Source organism: Alnus glutinosa, chromosome 9 (genome assembly GCF_958979055.1).
Source record: "Alnus glutinosa chromosome 9, dhAlnGlut1.1, whole genome shotgun sequence".
NCBI classification, from domain to species: Eukaryota; Viridiplantae; Streptophyta; class Magnoliopsida; order Fagales; family Betulaceae; genus Alnus; species Alnus glutinosa.
In genome coordinates, this window is record NC_084894.1 from 25711581 (window position 1) to 25739432 (window position 27852).

The 27852-nt window shown below is 36.9% G+C and overlaps 3 protein-coding genes across 8 annotated transcripts; 1 reads left to right on the forward strand and 2 right to left on the reverse strand.

Annotated features, from left to right (window-relative positions):
• The first annotated feature begins 2509 nt into the window (after nt 1–2509).
• LOC133877633 (transcription factor DIVARICATA-like) lies at nt 2510–5007 on the forward strand. The gene is made up of 2 exons (XM_062316023.1): nt 2510–3926; nt 4275–5007. The coding sequence occupies exons 1-2, from the start codon at nt 3508–3510 to the stop codon at nt 4795–4797; spliced, it is 942 nt and encodes a 313-aa protein (XP_062172007.1). The 5' UTR covers nt 2510–3507; the 3' UTR covers nt 4798–5007.
• Nucleotides 5008–9714: 4707 nt separating this feature from the next.
• LOC133878621 (uncharacterized) lies at nt 9715–17293 on the reverse strand. The gene is made up of 9 exons (XM_062317197.1): nt 17119–17293; nt 16007–16211; nt 15322–15412; nt 14038–14183; nt 13293–13536; nt 12775–12879; nt 12508–12690; nt 11454–11655; nt 9715–10742 (listed from the first exon to the last, which is right to left on the reverse strand). The coding sequence occupies exons 1-9, from the start codon at nt 17291–17293 to the stop codon at nt 10246–10248; spliced, it is 1848 nt and encodes a 615-aa protein (XP_062173181.1). The 3' UTR covers nt 9715–10245.
• Nucleotides 17294–17301: 8 nt separating this feature from the next.
• LOC133878620 (uncharacterized) lies at nt 17302–27774 on the reverse strand. 6 transcript variants are annotated; one of them, XM_062317192.1, is made up of 10 exons: nt 27322–27756; nt 26633–26837; nt 24709–24799; nt 23538–23683; nt 22144–22387; nt 21699–21803; nt 21433–21615; nt 20268–20469; nt 19249–19684; nt 17302–17327 (listed from the first exon to the last, which is right to left on the reverse strand). In XM_062317192.1, the coding sequence occupies exons 1-10, from the start codon at nt 27494–27496 to the stop codon at nt 17315–17317; spliced, it is 1800 nt and encodes a 599-aa protein (XP_062173176.1). In that variant the 5' UTR covers nt 27497–27756; the 3' UTR covers nt 17302–17314. The 6 variants fall into 6 exon arrangements, with proteins under 6 accessions (XP_062173176.1, XP_062173175.1, XP_062173174.1 ...); XM_062317191.1 differs by lacking the exon at nt 17302–17327 and having other exon boundaries at nt 18945–19684; nt 27322–27559; nt 27640–27737; XM_062317190.1 differs by lacking the exon at nt 17302–17327 and having other exon boundaries at nt 18945–19684; nt 27322–27774.
• Between the last annotated feature and the right edge of the window lie 78 nt (nt 27775–27852).

The following is a 27852-nucleotide window of genomic DNA, read 5'->3' on the forward strand; positions in this document are numbered from 1 at the left end:
ATGGGAGGAGGATGGTAGAAACGAGGAGTAGGAGGAGAAAAATAAAAAAAAAAAATAGAAAAAGGGAAGAAGAAGAAAGAAAAAAGAGACGAAAAGAGAGCCTTCTCTCAAATATGTTTTTTGAGAAGTAAAATTTACGATCGGCTGCTCTCTCTTTATGTCTTTATTGCTCTTGTTTGTAACTACGAAGCCCTTAGACTTAGCACACAACCTTCTTCCACTCTATGTCTCTACCAAATAAACTAGTTGGCACTTAATTCAATTCTAAGTGCCTTTATTTTTATTTTTTTATTTTTTTTTAAGTCATGTTAGAATTTTTTTTAATAGCACTAGTAAAGTTGGAGGAATTCTATTAAAAAAATATTTCTCTCACATATTAACGGATAAATGACAATTTCATAGACAATTTGAAGAAAAACTCCACCTTCTATCTCTCTATTTCACAACCCCATATAGTATAATCCATTTGATTAAGAGGGTATACTTATACACCGGTTAATTTGAAATTAATTATCTAAATTAAATTAGTAAAATCATTAAAATCATTAAAATATATTTTTGTACGTGTATTTTTTCTCTCCTCTTGAAAATGTCCATCCCACTCAAACCCACGTTCGGTGACCAGTCTATCAAACCTCTCAATCGCATTTATAATGTTGGTTCAAAAATGGAAGTTGAGCTGTAGAAATAATTCATTTTGAACAAATTTTTGGTCCAACTGTCAAGTCTATTACGTTGATATTTATCCAAAATATAATTAAAAATGCATTTAAAAATTATATATATATTTTAATAACGAGCCAACTTAATAGACTGAATCAAAGTTTTCAGCCCAGTTTGAAGAAAGGTGTCGCTTAATGACACCACCAACAATTAACTGCTAATCATGAAGTAAAATTAAGAAATCATGGCACACTCAGAATTAAAAAAGCCGACAAGTTAATGTTTAATCGACATGTTGAATCTATAATTTGAGTTTGCTTACACAATGTTGGTAATGGGCCTACGATTTAGGACGAGGTATGGGCTCCATACATGTGAGGACAACCAAAAATTGGAGTGCAGCTGGGGTGGGTGCCAAATTTGAATGCCAAAGATGCCCTTGTTTAACGTGATTTATTGGTGAAATATGATGGGTAACTAGGTAAAAGGAGCGCAAACAAATTCGTGATGATAATGATGAAAGGCGCTGTGGATTAGGATCCTCTTAAATTATTTGCATAAATTTAAAAAAATTTGAACAAGTGATTGTGAAAAATTATTTATAGACCGGATAAGCTTAATTTTTATTTGGCCGGATAAATCTTAAATAACATATCATAATTATTTTAAATTTAAATAATTAATTTGAAACAATTGTTGTCCGGAGAATTAGTTGTGGGACTGGAGAGGCAGAGCCCTAGTTGTGTGGATTTCCAATAGGAGGAAAAGTGGGAAAAGAGGGGGGAGGGAAAGGGAGGACAAGGACAAAAGCAGTGGAGCAGTTGGTCACATCAGAAGGGGACCGCTTCGTTGTATTGGTTGAGCCTCCAAGACATGGACGGTGGAGCACAACCGACGTGGTCTGCGCGTGGGAGCACGCGCCGGTTGGAGGGTGACCGGGTGCAGTTTTCGGGTGGGGTTTGGAAAAAGCAAACGTGGGACCTACTGGGTTTTTAAGCTGTGATTCGATAGTGCGTTTACCACGCGCCAATGAAGAGCGTGGAGATTTCATCAATTCTTCTACTCAATTCCACTAACCAACAATGCTTAAAAAAAAAAGTGAGAAGGGATGTGAAAGGCGGTGGTTGGATGGCCAAAGGCCCAAAGCCTCACAAAGGGCAGGGGAGGGGGGGGGGGTTGCAATTATGTGTGGCTGGTCCAATAATTAAGGTTTTTTTCCCTCTGACGTGGTTCCAGCTAATTGGAGGGTTACCCTTGTTGGCTGCTTCTGCCTTGGACTGCATAGTGCAGCTTGTATGAACCAATTAAAAGACGCCACGTGGTGAGAGGGAGTCCCATTGGGACGGACCCAGCTCCTTGAGATCATAACCAATACAATTATGTGAGGAGGGGGCGACTGCCCAATGAGAAGTCAGTGAGTTGTAACAGTATTCGGGGGGCCCACAGCATCAATTTGCTAGAGTGAAATTTTTACCATTGATCTGGACCGTTGTTTTGGCGGCTACCCTCTACAGCCACAAAAGAAAGGGCAAAAGGAAGAAAGGTTAAACCAATCATGATTGTAGTCAATACTTCATCAGACGGTTGGGAGCAATGATGGGTGCATTTTGTGGAGCCCCATTGACTAGTGCTGTACAGGTGAGGTTCCATCATTCGTCATGCGCTGCCAGCCCCTATTTCTTTAACATCCAAATTAGAAAATAAGAAAGGGCCCAAAAATAAAATAAAAAAATTTAAAAAAAAAAAAAATTAAAAAAAGAAAAAAGAAAAAGAAAAAGTGGTCTTCCCTAAGTATCTTATTATATCTGAATAAATGGAGAAGAGGGGGGGATGAGTCTATTATGATAAGAGGGAACTTTTCCATAAGTTGCACTATCCACAAACACCATCCTCTCCAATCACAGCCCACCACCTTCAGTCTCAGCTTTTCTTTCTCTCTCTCACTGCCCAAAGCAGCACTTAGATTCATTCCTTGAAGCTTGCTAACTTGCTTTTCAGGTTCTCGATTTTCTCTCTTTCCCTTCATAGTTTCACTCACTTTTTTTTCTTTCTTCCCTTTTCTTTGTTGCTGAGGCCACAAGGAAAAGGAAGAAAGAACAGATCTTTACCAGCTTTTTTCACTGCTCCAAATCCTGAGTTCAAGTGTTTCCCTTCTTTCTTTCTTTTTTCCCAATTGGGTTTTCATTTCCACCCTCTGTTTAGTTTCCTACTTCCTTCTTCCTCTGCTTCTTTTTCTTTCCCAATTGGGATATATCAAGGGGTTGCAGGTAGCGGTACATGTGTTAGTTAGCTCTAACTTGAAAGCACTTTCCTTTTTTGGCAAGTCTGACCTACAAGCTGTACTCCCTTAGAATTCCGATTATTTATTTCTGTTCCATTTTCTTAAAATTGTTTCTGGGTGTTTCTCTTTGTTCTGTTTCTGTTTGTGTTCCTTGGAAAGCCCATTGGGTTCAGATCTTAGTAGTTGGTTCTAGGGTTCCATTACGGAGTAGCTAAATTACTTTCCTTTTTTAATTTAATTTGTGACATTATCTCTGATTTTTCAAAAAGGTTGGTCTTTACTAGATTCCTCAGGGTATGCCTATGCGCAAAAAGGTATTCTGATTCCTTTCAAAATGCTTCTTGATTTAACGCTGATAGTACTGCTGTGAAACCTCCACCACTCTGCATTTCCTTCTCTGGGTTGTCCCCCTTCTTGCTCTGCCTTTCCTCTGTCTCACCAATTCAAAATCTTGAACCAAATCTTAAATTCACAGTCACAAATCAGTTAACAACAATCAAAGTTGGGAATTTTCTTCAAAAATTTCTTGTGGGCAGCTGCAATTTGCATGGTAATTCGATTCGATGAAGTGGGAAATGGAAATTCTCTCCCCTGCCCCGTATATTCCAAACGCTAATTGGCTTCAGGAGAGTAAGAGCACGAAATGGACTCCGGCGGAGAATAAGATGTTCGAAAACGCGCTGGCGCTGTTCGACAAGGAGTCCCCGGACCGATGGCACCAAGTGGCGGCGATGATCCCGGGAAAAACCGCTGGGGATGTGATGAAGCAGTACATGGAATTGGAAGTTGATGTTAACAATATAGAGGCAGGGCTGGTGCCAATTCCTGGATATACTACCTCAGCTTTCACATTGGATTGGGTGAACAGTCATGGCTATGATGGGTTCCGGCAATCGTATGGCATCGGCGGGAAGAGATCTTCGGCAACTCGGCCTGAGAATGAGAGAAAGAAAGGGGTTCCATGGACAGAGGAGGAGCATAAGTAAGTTTTGCCATCAAATTCTTGTTCTGCTTAAATTTTACGTAATGGTAAAAGTTTAATGTGATACGGCACAAAACTTTAATACTTGGACTAGGATTGGTTTGACACTAGAATCTACTTTCAAGAAATGATATATAATAAATAATTAAAAAAAAAAAAAAAACATGATTTTTATATGATTTCTAGGAATTAAGTCATCAAGTGGGTATATTTTATCAAACTTAAAGTATTTATGTTTACTGTTTTTGTAGTAACTTGCTTCACTCTTTTATGTGGTTTGCTAGTTACACATGTTAATTTTGGTCTTTCGCTTCTTCTTTGACATGGGATTTTAATCATCGCCTGCAGATTGTTTCTGATGGGACTGAAAAAGTACGGCAAAGGGGACTGGAGAAATATCTCGCGCAATTTCGTTATCTCTAGGACACCGACTCAGGTGGCTAGCCATGCGCAGAAATACTTCATCAGGCAGCATTCGGGAGGGAAAGATAAGCGGAGAGCTAGCATCCATGACATTACAACTGTGAATCTCGTCGATGCGAAAACTCCTTCACCGGACAACAAAATACCCTCTTCACCGGAGAACTCTACTGTGCTTCACCCCCCGCCGCCGCCGCAGCAGCAGCAGATGAATTCTGCCTCTACGCCCAGAACACCTTTTCAATGGAATCAGCCAAATGGTGGAGCAACCATGGCTTTCAACCCAACACATGGAAACGTGTTCATGACCTCTCCTTATGGGATTATTAACTCTTATGGGCTTAAAATGCAGGGCCAAAATCTGCCAAGAGGTGTTTCACATGAGTCTTACCTCGGACCTCAAAGTATGGTTTTCCAAATGCATTCTGCACAGCACTACCCCCATGGATGAGATGTAGCAGTTGTTTTATACTTTCAATGGCTTGAACCGCCATATCTTTGTCTTGTTTGCTAGTATAGCTTTGTTTAATTTGTGCTTTTTGCTGGTTTTATGTGAATATGTTAGTCCATAGCTATGAACTTGAAGTGGTCAAGGATTATGTTTTCTCTCGGAACTGGTGAAAATTGAGTGGAAAGAGTCTCCAACTTGGGTTTCTTTGTATGAGTTTCAGTGGTTCATTTGGAATTCTCAGGTTTCGCCAGGCACACTTTTCTTGTTATGCTGTCAAGAATGGAGAGCAGAAGGCATTTAATGATGGGCATGGTGCATGGCCCTTGATAGATATAGGAAATAATTAATTTGGAACCAAAATATATAGGTCGATGACACAGTTGACTGCCCATCATTTGATCCCCAAGAATGGTCTCTCTCTCAGACTAGATTAGAAAGCAGAAAGTGGTTCTGAAAGCCAGTTTTGCATGGAAAATTAAACAGAATATAAACCTTCAATCATAAGTTATCTGCTAAACATGATCAGTTATCCTTAATTTCAAGTTGTTCTTGTAAACCAAAATTCTAACTCCGACACTAGAAAGATACAAACCCTTTAAAAAATTTGGAGGTATGCCTCCTACACGAGCAAAAGTTCTGTTCTAAATTTGATGAAGCATTGCTGGCGCCCTAGCTAGGTGGCTTTCCTAAATATGGTCTCAAAGCTGGCCGAGTCAGTGAGCACTCAAGCTTGGTTTTCCGTAGCATCTGATTATTGCAAACAACTTTTCTTTTTAAACCTTTTCGACTGTTTCACTAATCCAATTTTCCAAGAGCTAAAATGGCTGAGTTGACTGGGCTTGACCTCCAAGCCATAGTCGATGCTGACTCTACATGCACTAACTGAAGCATCACATGATTGAACCAATTTCTTTTTTGGCATTCTTTCTTTCCTGTGGGATCTTTTTCAAATGATCCTGTTAGAGAGAAGAAGTTCCCTTTTAGAAGTATTAATTATATGGTACAAGTAAGATTCATGTTGGATTACCCCCAGTAATCTATGTTTAAATCCTCTCTCTCTCTCTCTCCCGGATTTCGTCGTCAATGGTGGCATGACTGTAGCAGCAACAGCATGCGACTGGTCTGCATAGTGGTTTTTTTTGTTGTGATTCTAAGTGTACGGCACCAACCAATTAAACATAATTTTAATGGTTTCACTGTTCTCAATATCTGGAGACAAATTGTGATCCCGTTCATGGAGACAAACTATCTACCTTTTCATTCGGCAGAAAGAGTTCTTTACCTTTTCTTAATCAGTGTAGATTGCACTTTGATACCTCTCTAATGGCCTTTGAGATTCTCTTTTGGTGGAAAAATTTCATTGGCCTCTTATTTCCTTTCTAATTTCTTTTTTCCCTTGGAACAAGAATCTTCTTCCTAATTAAGTGCTATGTTGAGCTAATGATGATCATCTAATAAGACAAAGTAACAATTATTATCTAATATTTCTTAAGCGAAGGTATAGCCTTCTTTGGTTGGCATGCCACACTTTACACTAATTTAATTATCACACCCACAACATATTAGCGGACGTAGTGAGTTTTAATGGGCTTTCCACATCAACTACATAAAAAAGAGAAAGTGAAAGCCATTTAAAACACGTCATGTCAACGATTGTGATATAATTGTAATAAATTTGTGTGAAAAGTAATATTAGTCATTAGGCACTCAAGTTAGGTTTTGTCTCTCCCTCCTCCAAACAAGAATCTTGCTAATAATTGATTGGGGCATTGAAATTATGGTTTTTCCCCTAATATTGACATGGTAGCATAATGATTGGTGAATTACAAAGTAGCTCCATAGATATCAGATTTGGTGCAAAAGGCCATTAATAATTTCAACTTAATTTTTATTTGAACTAAGTTAGGTTTTGCATTTCCCATCTGTATACACGTGAGGAGATGCACATAACAGTGCTGCAAAGGGAATTACATTTTTTTCTTTTACAAATTCCTTACAAATTGGCGTAATAATCCACGTTATACTTACTATGTTAACTACTAAATAATTAAATTTACCTATTAAATTTTGTTGCTTAATTGTTTTTTTTTTTTTACCCATGTTGCACCACGTGGCATTCATGCACGTGAGTTCGTAAAGAAGTTGTAGTAAAAACGTTAATACCCCTTAGAATTTTCCTGCGCATAATACGGTGAGATATGTGGGAATTTCTTCAAAATACTCAAAACTACTTTCGCATTTAAGTTACGTTATAAAACTTTTTCAAACAAAAAGTATAATCTAAAAATAATTAAAAGTCACCAAATTCTATTACTCAATCCCTATGTCCCATTCCCTTCTCTTCTTTTCCCTACCTTTCTTTTTCCTCTATGTCAGTAGTAGGAAAATTGTTTCTTTTCTCTGTAGCACCTACTATATCATGAAAAGCCTAGCAAGCACCCCACATGACTCGCATATAGTATATTCAGTCCCATCCATTAAGCAAAGAATTCAGGGCAAGATGAGCAATGTGGCCATTCCAATCAGTTTTTCTACAGTAGATGACAAAGCAAACCGCCAATCTTTTCAAAAGGAGAAGCATTTCCGCAAGTTGCATAGGAAAGCACCTTGCCCACTTTATTCTTTAATTCGATCAATACCTTAACAAGTTGTAACCATATACCACAGTATCACATCTGCACACTTTCGGCCATCTACCTTCTTCCTCTGCTTACTCAACAATATTCTCATTCTTAATTAATCTGCTTTTAGTGAATCAAAACTTTAGACAGATGTATTTGAACTCCAAGTCCTACTTTGGTCCACAGTGATCCATATACGAACAATCTCTTGGTGGGGGCTTATGTTATTGTACACCCTAAAATATAATGTTATAATAGTTTTTCTCGTGCCAAACTATCGATCGGAACCACATGTAAAAGAGAGAGAAAGTAAGCAATGGAGCTTCTCGGTGTGAGCCGGCGGTGAATTACTCTGATGCTTACATCAATAAGTGTTTTAAGAAATAGTTTGAAATGAAAATAAAAAAGAGTTTTGAAAAGAGACCAAAAGCCCCTTTTACTCCTGGTGCCTTTTATAAGAGATGGTTCTCAATTGTTTATCGCGAATTGTTCCTTGGGGGGTTATTCCCAGAAGCATTTTACCCACATCTTCCATTTTCTTTCGTGTTTCCTACATTATATTCAGAATTGTGGAGGTGGTTGAGGTAGTTGTTCGGGTTGTGTGAGAGTGGGATAAGAAGCGATCTCGTGCGTTGGAAGCTCGGTGAACTCGGGTTTAATGGGCTCTAAGGCAACCTTGAGATGTCAAAGTGTAAGCAGGCTCATAATTGCGGCGACTTGAGCATTCGTATTTATCTGTTTAGAATCCATTTGTTTCGACGTAAAATGTTTCAATTGATCCAAGTTTCGTTTGGACGAAGCTTCCTTATGATCCGAACGTGACACAACATGTACGTGTTCTCCAAATTTTAGCCTAGTCTCGTTTGAACAAAGCTTGTTTCTCGTCCGAACGGGCTCTTTAGTCCAAATATTTTCTAAGTTTCTAAATCAAATTCTCAACTCCATTTTGCCCGAGACTTAACAAGTCAAGTCATACCTAGTCCATAACGTGTTTTATAATGTGTTTCTTTATTTTTTAATTAAACATTCATATTTTTATTTCTTGAGTGTTACACTTATAGCACTCACAATGGTTTGTACATTTTAGGGTATTATGTAAAATGGCTAACAAAAGCCACAAAAAACGTCTACATTGGCAGTGCCATCCCAAATATGGAGATGCACCGTAAATGAATGCATAAATTTTTTATATTTCCCTCTCCCTCTTAGTATTTCTTTATTATTTGTCTTTTCTTCTTTCTTTTCTCCCTCTTTCTATCAAAACCCATTCTCTCAAACTCCTCTTTCTCTATTGAGAAATGTTTGGTTGTACACTTCCATCTCACTTTTATCACACCCTTGTCTACGTTGACCAATAATATGAGAAATAGTAAAGAGATCTAGAGTGTTGTGGGACTTTGATTTTTTTTAACAACATTATTGGTTCACGTAAACAAGGGTGGGATAAAAGTGGGATGTGAGTGTACAACCAAGCATTTATCTTCTCTATTTCCTTTACCCAAACCCCTCTGAACCCCTACCTCTTTTCTACCGAACGAAGATCATTTCATCGCTACCGCTGCCACCCCTCCTCTCTGCCTCTGTCACTCCGCTGCTCACAACTCTCCACCTCCATTTTAGGGCCTGAGATATGTTTATTTGAAGAAGAAAATATGGGATTTTTTTATTATTGTTTATTTATTTTTATCATTGTGGGTTCCCTTTCGTTGTTGATTTGCTGGTTCTCTGTTCGGTCTTGCTGTTTGGGTCATTTGTGTTAATGCAATTGCCATGGTGCAAGCAGGACGCCCACATGTGCAAACAGAGCGAAAACAATTGCCTTGCGATTTCATCTTGTTTTCACAAACAGAAAGTGAAGGAACAAAAATGAGTTAGAAAGCAGGCAGACCTCCATGCAAAAATATATAAAAAGAAAATTCTAATCTTCCACTTCAACGTGGTCCTTCAATCCTTGGACCTTCTGTTCTCCTGCGTGGGAAATCAGAGCCTCCCAATCGAACCACACTTGTAATCTGTTTGGTTTAGCGATTTCAAAACATGCCGTTTCAAAAATAGCAACTTCAAAACATGGTTAATGAAAATATGATTTTTAAAGATACAAATAGTGTTTGGTAAAATCGTGGTTTGGTTTTTAAAATTGTGCATTTTTAAAAACGCACGTCGCAATTTGAAAACGTGATATTTTATTTTATTTTATTTTATTTTCACGTTTCCAAACCGCTATTTTTTTTCAAACATACTCCCAAACGGGATACTCCTCGATTTTTCTTAAATACACTTTTAGCCAACATAATCGTAGGGCCAAACAAAAACACAATCACTTCTTAAAGACTTCATACCCTTACAAGAAAAGCAAATCAGAGTAGCAGACTACATCATGATTTAAGGCATATCTGGACAAGTGACACCAAAAAAATAGAATGGATATCATTGTTCGTAAGGTTAGTTGATATCTTGAAATTTTGCAGGGAATGTGAGGCTGTAATAGATGAGGCCCAATAACAAGCTACCATGAGGTATCCATCCTCACGGCACATCCCACATATAAACAGCTGAACACGGCCAAGTGGCTTAACCTTTTTCAACAAACCCCTAATTCATCTTCAGCAAAAAGCATAGCTGGGACACATCCACTGTTTAAAGGATAAATGACTATAAGCCAGTGGGAGTGAGGCTGTGGTAGAACAAGAAAAGAACTGTCTCAATTCATATATGAAGTACTGACAACTTCAATACCAATGGAAAATTTATTCACGGACGAGTTGTTTCTGCCAAGTGGTTTTTGAGAAACTCAAATCTTTTAAACCAGCCTTGGTTACACAACTAATCAGTTCAGAGATTTCTCCCCTTTGTATGTCAACCCAAAGCCTAGAGGGAATAAAGGGTCATACGAATTGACTCCAATATGCAAAGGCAGTTGTTCGATCCGTTTAAACCATGTAACTGGTAGTCGGCCCTTGAAGTCATGATCCCCAAAGACAACATCAGCAATTCCCCCTCCTTCACTTCCAGGCAACCAAGCAGCAATCAGTGCATCTATCTTTTCCAAAAGCCATGGCTCTAAAACTAAAGGTCTTCCAGATATCAGAATCACCAACGTGGGGATATTTTCAGTGACTAAACCAATTATGCCAGCTTCCTCTACGGGGATTGCTAGCCCTCCCAGATTATCACCAGGGGTCTCTGCATATGGTACTTCACCAACAGCAAAAATTGCAAAAGAGAAATCCCGACGTGCTAAGGTTTCGGGCGATGGCTTTTCCTCATAAATTATTTCTGTTTCGTCACTCACTGCTTCTTTAATAGCATCCAAAATGGTTGTGCCTAAAATGCAATGACATCATAAGTTCAATACAAAAGTGCATTCAAGGCATAACGTTCAAAAAGAAAAATCTAAATGCATGAAGTTTTTGTCCATAGATGTTTCTTACAACAAATTTCCAATAAAAGATCAAACTGTTAGTTGCAACCAAAGAGATAACTTGACAGAACCTAAAAACATGTTTTTCCTTTTTTAACTATAAGATTATTTGTGTGTCATTTTGTAGGAAGCTGGGGCAGATGTTAACCGAGACATGCTCATAGAATAACATATTGCATGATTCTTGACAACCAAAGACAGATGTTCGATCATATATCACTAAATGAACAGAATGAACTGGTAAGCCTTTGAATATTTTCGATAATCTTCCTTACATGGAATGCAGTTTGGTGAAATTATTGTGAAACAGATACATTTTCCTAGTTTGCCACACTTCTCTGAACCAAGTTAAATGTGACACCAAACATGTTGGGCTAGAGTGAACGATGGTGTAAATGGCTTCAGTAATAAACTGAATGTGGAAAGATAAAAAAAACCAATCTTACAAAGGTTAAAAAAAAAAATAGAAAAAATTAGCACAACGAATAACAATGAAAATATTAGCAAGTAACACAATGAATATAAATAACAAAAAGTTACAAAGCTAAATATCTTGTCACTTAGATCGTGAAAGTTAACATATTGCTTAACACTTAAAACAATGTAACGCATACCAATTGTAATTCTGCCACTTTTTCCAAACCAGTCGGATGTCCACCCTCCACACTGAAATCCAAGATTATCAGCATGTGTTCCAGCAACAAGAATTCTTTTCGCATTTCTGTCTAGTGGAAGAAAATTTTTCTTAGGATCCTTGCCATTTTTCAAAAGAACCAATGACTTGCGGACTGCTTCACGTGCTAGATTTCTATGCAACTGCAGAAAATTTCAAAGCTAAAAGTTTGTCTCAACTTTGAAGTAATAAATCATTTGCTGTTGCATATTGTAGACGCTAATTAAAAGCATTCAGTTATATCCACCATGCATTATAATATGATATATTGTAAATTTTTATAGCAATGGAAATAGTAATAATGGTACTGTTTCTAATCCAATATCAGGATCTACTCATCCCCAGTACTAAATGGTTTTTGAGAACTCTAAGAGGCAGAATTGTCAGCGTTTCACGCCTTCACGGCCTTTAGAAATCCATATTCATCTTGCCTTCTCCTCTCCCTTTGCCTCTCTCTTCATCCTAGATCATCCACACTGTCTGTCTGTAGCTGCCAGTTATCCATTCTTCCAACATAATAGTAATTGTCATTCTTTCCACAATATTTGTCTGCGATGAAGGTTTCAGGTGATAGTGAAGTCAAATATTGTGGCAACGGCAATAACTATTACTCACAGCGATAGACTTTTAGCCACTGTTTCAGGCCATCCCACCTTTCTCCAAAGGGTAATGGCAATAGTTATTACTTACAGTGATAGTGAAGTCAAATTTTGTGACAAAGAGAAAAAAGAACCAAAAAAAAATAAAAAATCATATTCCTATTACTTATGAAAAGAAAAAGAAAAGAAAAGAAGAAAGAATCTAGTTCCTAATTCAGAAATTGTTTTTCTCCCTCAAGTGTATGTTTATCACAGATGGAAGGGTAGAAGAGGTGTCAAATTCAAGGGAGATATGACTATTCAGCTTGATGAAGAAAGGAAATGTTTTTGCTTTTCTTAAGGACAACGCATTAAAAACATGCCAATACACCATGTGCTAAATATTGCAAAAGTTACCTTGCAACCAATTGTGTCGAGCAAAGACTTATCTGTGAAAGGAAATTCAAAAAGACGAGCAACAAACTTCACTCTAAGTATTCGTTCAACGGCATCATCAATCCTCTCCATTGGTATCTTCTCTTCTTTAACAAGAGATATCAAATCCTTCACAAATAATTCGTATCGAAGAGGCACCATCACCTGCATATTTTCCCAGTCAGGAAAAGGAAGACATAAATAAAGGCAACCTTAGTTTAGGCTTTGAAATTGGGTTTCAATTTCTACCATGTCTATTCCTGCCATAACAGCGGAGTAAATGCTGTTACGATAGTTTTCGCCATGAGGTTCATTCAGTCTGTCAAGTCCTTCCCAGTCTGAAATTACAAAACCCTGCAGCAGAATATTGCCCCGATATTTATCTAGATGTACAGCAACTGTAATCTCAGAACACAACCAAAAAAATAATAATAAAAAAAGGAATTTGACTACTGTAAGCACAATTTCTCTAATAGCTCCCCCACCCCTCTTCCTGCATCCATCTTTTTTTAAAAAGAAAAAGAAAAAGAAAAAATACTTATCAAAAAAAAAAAAAAAGAGTGTGGAAACAGAATTAGAGGTTTTTGTTTCATCAAATTGATCAACAAGAAGAATATTTGGAGAGTAGAAAGCAATGAACCAAAATGTGCAAAACTATTTTTGCAGTACAATACCGAAATGCCCAATTATATACTGTAAATTGACAAGAAAAAAAAAAGTTGCTTTTTTTTTTTTCCAGAATATATTAATACTATCAGGATTTTTACCTTAAAACCTAGCTTCTCTTTTAAAATTTCGGTCAGGAGGAAATGGTCAGAATGCAGTTTGCGCCCATTCCAGCTAGAATAGGATGCCATAATAGTGGAAACTCCCTGAGAAATACAGTCCAGATAAGGTGCCATATGGATCCTCTCTAGGTCCTCATAAGATGATATGGTATTCCCCTCATTTATTCCCTCTTCAGTACCCCCATCTCCTACAAAATGCTTTGCGCAAGCAATAACGTTGTTTCTGGATATAAAAAAAGTGGGATTATGAGAAACAGTCCAATAAATGGCTGCTAACAGAGGAATTGACAATCAACGCATGTCTACAATGAGTAGAAGGAACGAAACAAGGTGAGTACAAAGCTTGGAAGTATGAAGAGTTATGTTAGTTGTATTACTCTTTAAGAATCAAAAGATACGTGGACAGGGCAACATTATTTTAGGCACACCACATATAATACAACTAGGGAAAAGAAGCAGGAAAAGTTCTTCCTAGAGCCCCAAGGGAATCTCAAACAAGTTTTAATTTAAGAGCCAAGACTCATTGGTTTGAACAAAACAAAAGGCAAAGGCAAAAAAAATAGTTCTTCAGTTGTCATATTTGTTGGCCGACTAGGATGATATGTATTTAAATTGACGATGAATTTAGAAAATGAGCTTGCTAAATGAGTAAATTGATTAAAGATACCAAATGTATAGTCATTAAAGATATGAGGATATAATAGTATCAATGACTTTTCTCTACCTCCCAGCCACAAAAGGGTAGCCTTTTGGGTGTTCATCAGGCAGCTTGCCCTGCAAGCCTGTGACCATGGATGTCATCTTTCTAACAATTTCAGTGTCTTCACTGTAACTCTCATAGCATCTTCCCCATCTGGGATCTCTGCATACCTGCCAGAACCCATGAAAATAAATTTTCTCAACAATCTGTTATTCACAAACAAAAAGTTTTGAGGAAAAAATACAAAGAAAGAAGATGGGGGCAGGACAGCAATATGAATTTATGTTCTGGTCAAACTCCAGCTCACAGTTTGAAATCCAAGGTATGGTATCCTATTGAAAGATATTTTTTTTTTGATAAGTTCCTATTGAAAGATATTTACGATACAAATCTTATGTCTCATTTTAATACTAGATCTTTCAGGTCCTACAATTTTATCTAATACAAAGTCACCTTGTGTCAAAACTAAGGATTATAATTTTATGATACACACACACACATAACTTTGTACTTCATATGGCAGTAAATAAAAATCTTGTGGAGTAGTGCAACTGACTCACCACAAAATATGGTACATAATCCAGGATCCTATGAAAGTAAGATCAATAATGCAAAAATGAGGATTCGTATGGTTTTGGAATGCAACAAGTATGATGGGAAGACCTGAAGGTCATGGGTATTTTTTAACAAAAGTAGCACCCTAAATACAGCAAATGGCAAGACAGGATTCACATAGCCAACAGTAGGTGTTCAGAGTAAAAGATTTTATGAGTAGCTACTGTACCCAGAGCTAGTTTTCTCGCCATATTCTAAGGGTCGGTTGCCTAGGTCTCCCCAGCGTATCAAAACATTGCTCCTATTAACAACAGAGATGCCACACTATAATCTTTTCTGAAAAAAATTAAATATTAGGAGATGGATCGCCTACAAAATCTTATTAAGAGGTCTTGCACATCATCGTCGTTTGTAATTTATATAACGAGCTTCTACCATATGACACAATATTTAACTAAATTTGTTAATTTATTTTTACACTACAATATTTAACTAAATTACTGAAATGGAAACAACATTCAAAAAAGATAAAACTCAGTCAATATCATCCACAGATGTTGCCAAGCATAAACAAATTGCCAAATCAGTGAACAACCACAATCTTCTTCTAATTAGAAACCAATTGCTGAATTGCAAGCAACTATGCGTTTACACCAAGTTGGGTTACTTATCAGTTGGTATCACGCTTTGAAACTTAATTTATCAGTTAACTTAAACAGTGCAATCACTTCAAAACAAATTTATAATACTTACAGCCACACAGGGAGCAAAAGTATAGTGAATGCCGGTTGCCCTAACTTCAAGTGCTGTTGCTTCCCCAATCTTTCGAACCAAATCTGCATCCCTATCACGAGTGTAAAATTATAAGTGGTTCTGAATCTACAAGACCAATAACCTTGCATTTGGCTGCTAAGTAAATTTCAAAGAATAAAAGAAATAGAAATAGATTACCTGCTACATTTCTTTGCCATTTAGCTTCCACAGAAATGAAATCTCTCTTCTTCTTTCTTTGTTCTTTTTTTTTTTTTTTTTTTTTTTTTTTTTTTTTTTCTGTATTTCGACAACTCAAAGATAAACTATGCTGGTGGTTCATATGCTGGCATTGTGAGAAATTATAGTGGTTTTGTGAGAAATTATAGTAGTTAGCAAAAAAGTATATGAACTGATAACTCTTGTCCTTCACCTGTTTACTTGGGCCTTAAGTTAATCAAAGTGTCATTTTGTTTACTTGTGAGGCCAGGATTGTTGAAATGAAGTGATTTGAATGCAATGTATGAATTTAGAATCTATGAAGCTAGCTGTTTTAGCCCTTTTGTGTGTATATGAATCTATGAATTTAGATATTTCTTCCTTTCCTTGTGTGTATTTTAGTTTTTCCAAAAAGTGGCTATTATGTAAGAAACCTGAAAGGAACCCAGGGACACAGCCTAACACTAACCTGGTAGCTCCAAGGCCAACGTTGTGAGGAAATATAGTGGCGCCATAGATACTATTGTTACCATGAACCGCATCAATCCCATATATAAGCGGTATCCCGAGCCGCGACTCACACGCTTTCTGCTGAAAGCCGTCAACCATATCGGCCCAATCTGAAGCCGATGGATTCTCTTTGGGTCCACTGCCACCAGAACTGAGAATACTCCCTACAACAAGAGTCCACCAGGTGTATGGAAAAATGCGTAAACGAAATATCCATTCGTTATATTATAACAATCACTCGCTCATGACTGACTATTACCAACATGGAATTTAACCATTCACACCATTCCTGTATGCTACACATGCGCACACATACATACAAATATTCATTAAGTTCATGTTACAATATCAATTAAATTTTTAGATTCACAACTTTTGATCGACTTAAATTTTTTAAATAAGTAATGATTTAACAGAATGGTCCTCACTTCGAATATTCACTTCACAATTTAGTCTCAGTTTTAACCACTTAAATCTCACTTGTTGAGAGAGAGTTTAATCACACATCCATGAGAATTTGCTTTTAAAATAAATAGTGATTTATTAAAGTAAAATAGGAAAGATCAAACCTTTACAATTTATTTTCAGTCTTAATTAAATAATTAAGTAAAAATTTACTTGTTGGGTCTCACTTGCTTAGACCATTAGGAACAACTTCCCTATATCTCATTCCCTTAATATAAAAAAGGCTATTTGAATCAGATTCTCTTGTTATTTCCTAAACTAAAGAGACACAAGGAAATCAAAAGTTATAGCCTATGTTTAGGGAAGTAAAAGTGGTTTCCTTAACATTATTTTAGTATAAAAACTTTATTTATTTTCTCTCATTTTCTCTAGTATTTATTTTAAACAATATTTAAATGATTTTTTTTTTTAGCATTTAATTTAAATAATATTTAAATGATATAATGAAATAATAAGAGGAGCTATCGTGTAGTACATTTATACAGAGAAGTAGAAAGTGGTTTAATTCTCTAAATTAAGAAAGAATTTAAGAGAAACGGCCGGTAGTGCTCTTACTGTAAACATGAGCCAAATAGGATAGTGAGAGAGAGAAAGAGAGGAGGGTACCGATGCAGAGGTCTTTGATGAGGTCGGGATTGGGTTGGGCAATGCGGCGCTCAATCTGGGTCATCTGGCCGACCTTCTCTTCCAGTGTCATTCGAGAAAGAAGGTCTTTGACCCGAGCCTCTACGGGTGCGTTGGGGTCTCTGTAAATGCAATCCATGCCCGCCGCTACGCTCATTCTGATCACGCTCGTCGGCTTCTACTCAGAAGAGCTGAGAATAAACACACTAGCAGAGAGTCAGACTGCAACAATATTATTGACCACAATATATAATTTTGGGAAGACGGGTGATTATATGATTTGGGACCCACATTCACATGCCTTACTTACCATTCTTTCTCTCCTCCCAAGTTATTGGTAGAACTATTATTGAAAAAAAAACGTAAATTTATCTCTTCAAACTATCTTTTCTTTATTAATATCCATGCAAATTATCAATTATATCAACTTTTTTTTAAAAAAAAAAAAAAAAAAAAAAACTAATATATATATATATCTCACATAATAACAAAAGTATCCTTAATAAAAAAATTAAAAAAAAAAATCGAAAATTTGAAAAAGAACAAGCAAAAGAAAAAAGAAGAAGACGAAAGACCCTCGTAGAGGTGAACAAGCCACCCCCATACAGCGTCGGGGGGCTAAGGTGGTTGCTCACCCCAAAAACTTAGGGGTGGTTTTCGAATCACCCTCTCTCTCTCTCTCTTCGGTTTTTTTTTTCTCGAATTTATAGTGATATTTTTGTCTTGTCAAAAAAGTTTTAAAGTCATTTTTGTCTTTTTGTTGGTCATAATAAAACATTGACATTTTTTAGTAGTTTATGGAAGACATTGACACAATTTATACTTTTGGAGGATATTAACACAATTGGATAGTACCTTAATAGTTTGAGGAGAGTATGAATACTTTTTTCTTATTCTTATTTCTTACTACTTTTTTTTGGACCCGAATCAAGCCCTCTATGCCAAGGCAAGAGACCCATTCCAAAGGGTAATTGGTCCATGCCTAACTAGGCTTTTCTACCCATCTCAATAAGTTGTACCCAACAAAGCCAGCAAAAGCGTAGCACACGATTCTTCCCCTTTGTAAGAAAAAGAGGGAAGTGACTGTCGTATCTACGGGATCTATAAAAGCCCATGATAGCATTAAATGCACCCTTACCTCCTTGATAGACGGAGACAACATTAAATTTACCCCTTCACTTCCTATTCGAGAGGCAAGTTGAAGCATTAAGGCCCCGTTTGAAAACCACTTTCCCCTCCCCTCCCCTTCCCTTCACTTCTCCCAAAAAACATCAACTTCAAAACATTCCTAACTTTTTTCACTTTTTATATCACATCAACACTTTCTTATTACTTTTTAAATAAAAAACTCACTACAATACAAATTTTTTTCACTTTTCCATATAAATTATATCAACTTTATATCACATCAATTTTAATTTTCAATCATTCAAAAAAAAAACCCAAGGGGAGGGGAGGGCAAGGGGGTTTTCAAACGGGGCCTAAATGTCGTCTAACCCGCAACAGGGGAGGGGGCAGGGGCACCCTCTTGCTGAGCCATAATCGAATTATGAGATAAGGTTGAGATTATATCTAAATTGTTATAACTCAGCTTAAAACAAAATTTTCACAATTATTTATGAAGTTCAACTTCATTTAATAAAGACTATTGTAGGACTTGATACACATAGAATATACCATCCTAATCCATTTTCCAAAATAAAACTTAACTTTCCAAGATCCGACACCTAATGCATCATTTGATTATTTAAATGGCTTTATGCATAACCATGATAAGACTAGTAGTTGACAAGAGATTAAAGAACCACTTTTAAAGAACATCCCCCTATTATGCTATATTTCCATCAAGGACTAATTTCATCACCAAGTGGCTTATTCAACAAACCATAGTTCATCTTGAGCAAAAAGCATAGATGGCCCCCATGCACTGTTTAGAGGGTAATATGGGAATAGGGCTGTGGTAGAACATGGGTCAATTCATATATGAGGTACAAACTTTGATACTATTTATGGACTAGCTGTTTCTGCATAAGTGGATGCACAACTAATCAGTTAAGAGATTTCTCCTCTTTGTATGTCAACCCAAAGCCAAGGGGGAATAAAGGGTCATACGAATTGGCTCCAATATGCAAAGGCAGCTGTTCGACTCGTTTAAACCATGTCACCGGTAGTCGGCCCTTGAAGTCATGATCCCCAAAGACAACATCAGCAATTCCCCCTCCTTCACTTCCAGGCAACCAAGCAGCAATCAGTGCATCTATCTTCTCCAAAAGCCATGACTCTAAAACTAAGGGTCTTCCAGATACCAGAATCACCAATGTAGGGATATTGTCAGTGACTGAACTTATTATGCCAGCTCCATTTTTGAAGGGGATTACTAGCTCATTCAGATTATCACCGCCGTTCTCTGCATAGGAATTTTCACCAACAACTAAAATTGCAAAAGAGAAATCTCGACGTGCTAAGGTGTCTGCCGATGGATGTTCCTCATAAATTATTTCTGTTTCGGCGCTCACTGCTTCTTTAATAGCATCCAAAATGGTTGTGCCTAAAATGCAATGGCATCATAAGTTCAATGCAAAAGCGCATTCAAGGCATTACGTTCAGAAAGAAAAATCTAAATGGTTGAATTTATTGTCCATAGATGCTTTCTTACAAGAAATTTCCAATAAAAGATCAAACTATTTGTTGCAACCAAAATGAGAAAACCTGACAGGACAGAAAAAAAAAACATTTTTCCTTCTTCAACTATAAGATTATTTCTGTGTCCTTTTGTAGGAAGCTGGGGCAGATGTTAACCTAGACATGCCCATAGAGTAACATATTGCATGATTCTTGACAACCAAAGACAGATGTACGATCATATATATCACTAAATAAACAAAATGAACTGCGTAGATGTTAAATGGCTTCAGTAATAAACTGAATGCCGAGAAATAAAAAAACCAATCTTACAAAGCTAAAAAAAAAAAAAAAAAAAAAAAAAAAAAAAAAAAAAAAAAAAAAAAAAAATTTAGCACAATGAATAAAATAAAAATATAAATAACAAAAAGTGACAGCTAAATATCTTCACTTCGATTGTGAAAGTTAACATATTGCATAATTCTTCAAACAGTACTGTAACTGCGTACCGATTGTAATTCTGCCACTTTTTCCATACTTGTTGGCTGTCCACCCTCCACACTGATATCCAAGATCATCAGCGTGTGTTCCAGCAACAAGAATTCTTTTCGCGTTTCTGTCTAGTGGTAGAAAACGTTTCTTAGGATCCTTGCCATTTTTTAAAAGAACCAATGACTTGCGGACTGCTTCGCGTGCTAGATCTCTATGCAACTGCAGAAAATTTCAAAGCTAAAAGTTTATCTCAACTTTGAAGTAGCAGTTGCATATGGTAGTTGGACACTAATTAAAAGCATTCAATTATATCCACCATGCATTATAATATGACAAATTTTTATAGCAATGGAAATAGTAATAAAATGCTATTGTTTCTAATCCGATATCAGAATCCACTCATCCTCGGTATTATATTAAATGGTTTTTGAGAACTCTAAGAGGCAGAATTATCAGTGTTTCACACCTTCACAGCCTTAGAAATCCTTCTTCATCTTGCCTTCTCCTCTCCCTTTGCCTTTCTCTTCATCCTAGATTATCCACACTATCTGTCTGTAGCGAGTAATTTTAGAAGTCGCTCTTGTGAACTTTTTGTGTCCATCTAAGAATGATAGGGCTTTTAAAATCACCACTTGATCAAAATTCAATAGTGATCAATCACAAGCTCAATGGTGATTTTAAAAGCCACATCATTTTTTTAGGAATACAAAAGTGACAAAAGAGTGACTTTTAGCATTACTCGTTTGTAGCTACAAGTGATCCATTCCTCCAACATAACGGTAATTGTCATTTTTTTTCTCTACGATTAAGGGTTTCAAGTGATAGAGACGTCAAATTTTGTGGCAACTGCAATAACTATTACTTACAGTGATAAACTTTTAGCCACTGTTTCAGGCCATCCCACTATTCTCCCTAGAAAAAAGGACCTAAAGTTTTCTTTCATATTCCTATTATTTGTGAAAGTTATAAAAAAAAGAATCTAGTTCCTGATTCAGAAATTGTTTTTCTCCCTCAAATGTATGTTTATCATAGATGGAAGGGCAGAAGAGGGGGTCAAATTCAACGGAGAGATGACTATTCAGCATGATGAAAGAAGGAAATGCATTTGCTTTTTTAAAGGATAACACATTAAAAACAAGCCAAAATGCCAATACACCATGTGCTAAATACTGCAAAAGTTACCATGCACCCAATTGTGTCGAGCAAAGACCTATCTGTGAAAGGAAATTCAAAAAGACCAGCAACAAACTTCACTCTAAGTATTCGTTCAACGGCATCATCAATCCTCTCCATTGGTATCTCCTCTTCTTTAACCAGAGATATCAAATCCTTCACAAATAATTCATATCGATAAGGCACCATCACCTGCATATTTTCTCAGTCAGGAAAAGGAAGACTTAAATAAAGGCAACCGTAATGTAGGCTTTGAATTGGAGTTCAATCTCTACCATGTCTATTCCTGCCTTAACAGCACAGGAAATGCTGTTACGATAGTTTTCTTCACGAGGTTCATGAAGTTCATCAATTCCTTCCCAGTCAGAAATTACAAAACCCTGCAGCAGAATATTGCCCCAATATTTATCTAGATGTACAGCAACTTTAATCTCAGAACACAACCAAAATAATAATAATAAGAATAAGAATAAGAATAAGGAATTTGACTACTGTAAGCAATTTCTCTAATAGTTCTCCCCCCCCACCCCCCAAAACAGATCATCAAATTGATCAACAAGAATAATATTTGGAGACTGGAAAGCAATGAACCAAAATGTGCAAAACTATTTTTGCAGTAGAATAGCGAAATGCCCAATTATAATACTGTAAATTGACAAGAAAAAAAGTCGATTTTTTTTTTTTTTTTTTAGAATATATGAATACTATCAGGATTTTTACCTTAAAACCTAGCTTCTCTTTTAAAGTTTCTGTCAGGAGGAAATGGTCAGAATGCAGTTTACGCCCATTCCAGCTAGAATAGGACGCCATAATACTTGAAACTCCCTGAGAAATACAGTCCAGATAAGGTACCATATGGATCCTCTCTAGGTCCTCATAAGATGATATGGTATTCCCCTCATTTTTTCCTTTTTCTGTACCCCCATCTCCTACAAAATGCTTTGCACAAGCAATAACGTTGTTTCTGGATATCAAAAGTGGGATTATGAGAAACAGTCCAACAAATGGCTGCTAACAGAGGAATTGACAATCAGGGCATGTCTACAATATGAGTAGAAGGAACGAAACAAGGTGAGTACAAAGCTTGGAAGTATGAAGAGCTATAGTAGTTGTAATATTTAAGAATAAAAAGATATGTGGACAGGACAACATTATTTTAGGCACACTCTATATAATACAACAGGGGAAAAAGAAGCAGGAAAAGTTCTTCCTAGAGTCCCAAGTGAATCTCAAACAAGTTTTAATTTAAGAGCCAAGACTCATTGGTTTGAACATAACAGAAAGAAAAAGCAAAAAAAGTAGTGCTTCAGTTGTCATATGTTTTGGCTGACCAGTATCATACATATTTAAATTGACCATGAATTTGGAAAATGAGCTTGCTAAATGAGTAAATTGCTTGAAGTTACCAAATGTATAGTCATTAAAGATTTGAGAATGTCACCACTTATTCCAAAAGCTTAAGCTGATAGGAAAATATGAATTTAATCATTTAATTTTTATTTTAACACACATTCATGTGTGGGCTCAAACTCCCCTTAATAGGTGAACCAACACGTAGAATATTTAATTAAATTTGAGGTGAATGAAGGAAATAGAGTTCAAACTCACGACCTCTAAAGATGAATTTAATCATTAAAATTATATTCTAAGAGCATCCCTAACAAGCTCTCCAAACTTTAACCAAATTTTAGCTAAAAAATCTACTTTTATTATTTTAACTACTACTTTGAACAAATTTCATACACCAAATTCTCCAAATATTTCTCTATTTTAACTAAATATTAATTTTTTATTATTTTTAAGCAACAACTCCTAACAAATGAGAAGAGAGGAAAAGTGAAAAGTGAAGTAAAAGGGGAGAGGAATTCAAAAAATGATAAAAAAAAAAAAATTAAAAAAAAAAAAAAATTAAAAAAAAAAAAATTGAAAACTTTATGGAATCTGTAAGCCAAATTTGGGTGGAATTCTGATAAGAAACAAAATAGAGAAATTATACAGAGTTTGTTGAAATGGGCTTTTTTGAGATAGTCACCAAAATTTAGTGAAAACTTTGAAATTGAGAGCTTGTTGGGAATGCTCTAACAAATGTAATAATATCAATAGCCTTTCTCTACCTCCCAGCCACAAAAGGGTAGCCTTTTGGGTGTTCATCAGGTGGCTTTCCCTGCAAGCCCGTGACAAAGGATGTCATCTTTCTAACAATTTCAGTGTCTTCACCATAACTCTCGTAGCATCTTCCCCATCTGGGATCTCTGCATACCTATCAGAACCAATGTTAATGAATTTTCTCAACAATCTGTTATTCACAAACAGAAAGTTTAGAGTAGTAAACCATACGAAGAAAGAAGATGGGAGAACAATATGAATCTATGTTCTGGTCAAACTCCAGCTCACAGTTTGAAATCCGAGGTATGGTATCCTATTGAAAGATATTTATGATACAAATCTTATGTCTCATTTGAATTTGAGATCTTTCAGGTCCTACAATTTCTTATAATTTTATGATACACACACACACACACACACAATTTTGTACTACATATGGCAGGAAAGAGAAATCTTGTGGAATATTGCACCTGGCCCACCGCATAATGCGGTATATAATCCCGGATCCTATGAAATTAAGATCAATAATGCAAAAAATGAGGATTCATATGGTTTTGGAATGCAACAAGAATGATGGGAAGACCTGAAGGTCATGGGGTATAAAAGGGACATGTGGCCTGCAAATTTAACAAAAGTTGCACCCTAAATACAGCAAATGGCAAGATTTAATGAGTAGCTATTGGACCCAGAGCTAGTTTTCTCCAGCCAAATTCCGTTGGACAGTTGCATACATCTCCTCAGGGCGACAAAACATTCCTCCTATTAACAACAGAGATGCCATACTATAATCTTTTCTGAAAGAATTTAAAATATTAGGAGCTGAATCACCTACAAAACCTTTTTAAGAGGTCTTGCACATCGTTGTAATTTATATAGCAGGCTTCTATCATATGAAACAATCATTTTCAACATTTAAACAAGTTTGTTAATTTCTTTACACTACAGTAATTAACTAAATCATTGAAATGGCAACAACATTAAAAGATAAAACTCAGTCAATATCATCCATAGACGTTGCCAAGAATAAACAAATTGCCAAATCAGTGAACAACCACAATCTTCTTCCAATTAGAAACCAATTGCTAAATTGCAACCAACTATGTGTGTCACGCTTTGAAACTTAATTTAACAGTTAACTCAAACAATGCAATCACTTCAAAACAAATTTATAATACTTACAGCCACACAGGGAGCAAAAGTATAGTGAATGCCAGTTGCCCTAATTTCAAGTGCTGTTGCTTCCCCAATCTTTCGAACCAAATCTGCATCCCTATAACAGAGTGTAAAAGTATAAGTGGTTCTGAAGCTACAAGACCAATAACCTTCCATTTGGCTGCTAAGTAAATTTCAAAGAATTAAAGAACACATAAAGTGTACAAAAGAAAAAATCTAATTAGAAGTAGCAAAAAGAAAAAGGAAATCACTATAACTAATTGTCAGAAGAGACACATAAGCAGCTGACTACAAACACAAAGCTTTGAAGAATAAAGATTTAATTTCCTCTGTCCTCTCCCTGTCCTAAAAAATTCTGTCAGTCCTTGCCCTCCATAAACACCATAAAAGGTACGTAGGCACCATCTTCTACATTGTAGCACTTCGCGGACTGCCAAAGGTCCACCAACAAGTATACAGATTGATTACACGTCTAGGCATAACTTAGGACAAACCAAAACGACTAAAAAAGGCAATGCGAATGGCATAAGCCACATCACAAAGAAGAAGAATGTGGTCCACGGACTCCCCATTCCTCTTATACATGCAAATCTATCCATCACGAGAACGTGCGGCTTCTTGAGGTTATCCAGGGTAAGGATCTTACCTAGAGCCGCCGACCACGCGAAAAAGGCCGCTCTCAAAGGAGTCTGAGTCTGCCACACACTCTTCCAAGGGAAGCGGCAACCTTCAGTACAATCCAGGGAGCAATAGAAGGATTTGACCTTAAACAACTCTTTTTTGGAGGGGTCCCACCATAGCTTATCTTCACTTCCTCTTCTCACTCCAGCTGAGTGCAACACTTGGAGAAATGAGGCAAAGACATCCACCTCCCAATCATCCGCCGCTCTAGCAAAGCTCACATTCCACTGGTTAGAACCACCCACAAACTCCAAGCGAGACGCAACAGAGGTGTTCTTTGCACGAGCTACCAAATAAATCTGGAAAAGCTTCCTTTAGAGCTACATCCCCACACCACTGATTATGCCAAAATCTAATCGTGGATCCATCTCCCATCTCAAATCTAGTATGACACGGAAATTTCTTCCATCCTTTCTTGATATTCTTCCATAACCCCACCCCAAACGCTCCAGAAGGCTTAAGAGAATACCACCCACCCCATAAACTGGAAAATTTGGAGTCCATCACCACTCTCCACCAAGCCTCTCTCTCAAGCCCATAGTGCCACAACCATTTTCCTAAGAGAGTACGATTGAACATCATCAAGTTCCCAATACCCAACCCTCCCTCAGAGATCGGTAAACAAACCTTGGACTAATTCACCAAGTGATATTTAAACTCTTCACCTAGCCCACCCCATAACAAATCACACTAGAACTTCTCAAAACAGTTAGCAACACTCGCCACGGGAGGAAAGATAAGCATGAAGTACATAGGCAAATTGGCAAGGGTGCTCTTAATAAGGGTAACCCTACCACCCTTGGAAGTGTAACCCTTCTTTGCCATTTAGCTTCCACAGAAATGAAACCTCTTCTTTTTTGTTTTTACCTATGTTTCAACCACTCAAAGATAAACTAAGCTGGTAGTTCATATGCTGGCACCATGAGAAATTATAGGGGTTAACAAAAAAGTATACTAACTGACAGCTCTTGTCCTTCACCTGTTTAGTTGGGTCCTAAATTAAGATTCAAAGTGTCATTTTGTTTTCTTTTTTCAATAGTTTCACCTCATTTGAACATAGAATCAGGGAATACTACTGCTGCTACTATTGAGGCCAGGATTATTGAAATGAAGTTATTTGAATGCAATGTATGAATTTAGAATCTAAAGCTAGCTGTTTTAGCCCTTCTGTTTTCCTTAGATATTTCTTCCTTTGCCAAAAAGTGACTAAATTATGTAAGAAACCCAGGGACACAAGTCTAACACTAACCTGGTAGCTCCAAGGCCAACGTTGTGAGGAAATATAGTGGTGCCATAGATACTGTTGTTACCATGAACCGCATCAATCCCATATATAAGTGGTATCCCGAGCCGCGACTCAAGCGCTTTCTTCTGAAACTCGTCAACCATATCGGCCCAATCCGAAGCCGATGCATTCTCTTTGGGTCCACTGGCAGGAGCACTGAGAATACTCCCTACAACAATAGTTCACCAGGTGTATGGAAAAATGCGTAAACGAAATATCCATTCGTTATATTATGGCAATCACTCACTCCTGACTGACTATTACCAACATGGAATTTAACCATTCACACCCATTCCTGTATACTACATGCGCACACGTACATTTAACTATTCATTAAGCTGGTGTTACAATATCAATTAGATTATTAAATTTACTACTTTTTTATCAACTTAAATTTTTGAAATAAGTAATGATTTAACAAAAATCCTCACTTCGAACATTCACTTCACAATTTAATCTCAATTTCAGCCTATTGAATCTCCCTTGTCGAAATCGAGTTTGAGCACGTCCATCCTTTTGAAAGTGGTGATTTATTATAATTTATAGTAGAAGAACAAAGGTTGTAACTTCAAACCTTTATTTTCAATTTTAATTAAATAATTTACGAGTACGTGAGAGAGAGAGACAGAGAGACAGAGAGAGCGAGAGGGTACCGATGCAGAAGTCTTTGATGAGGTCAGGCTTGGGTTGGGCGATGATGCGCTCAATCTGGGTCATCTGGCCGACCTTCTCTTCCAAAGTCATTCGAGAAAGAAGGTCTTTGACCCGAGCCTCTACGGGTGCGTTGGGGTCTCTGTAAATGCAATCCATACCCGCCGCTTCGCTCATTCTGATCACTCTCGTCGGCTTCTACTCAGAAGAGCTGAGAATAAACAACACACTAGCCAGAGACTACACAATATTGATCATGAAGTAGTGCACCAAAGTTTTAGAAATTCCTGTCTTTATAATAACGGGAAAGACGGGTACACCTGAGAGAATCTCCGCTTATGCACGCTTTTGTTCAGAGACCCATCTTCTTCTTCTTCTTCTTTTTTTGAAACAAAGGTGCTGATTCGATTCATAAGACTGAAAAGAAAAAACAAACCAGAGCATAAGTTCAGAGACCCGTCTTCTACCCATGAAGTTGCTGCCTTTCTTTCTTTCAACAAATAAACAAATAATAATTAATGCTGTTCCCGTAC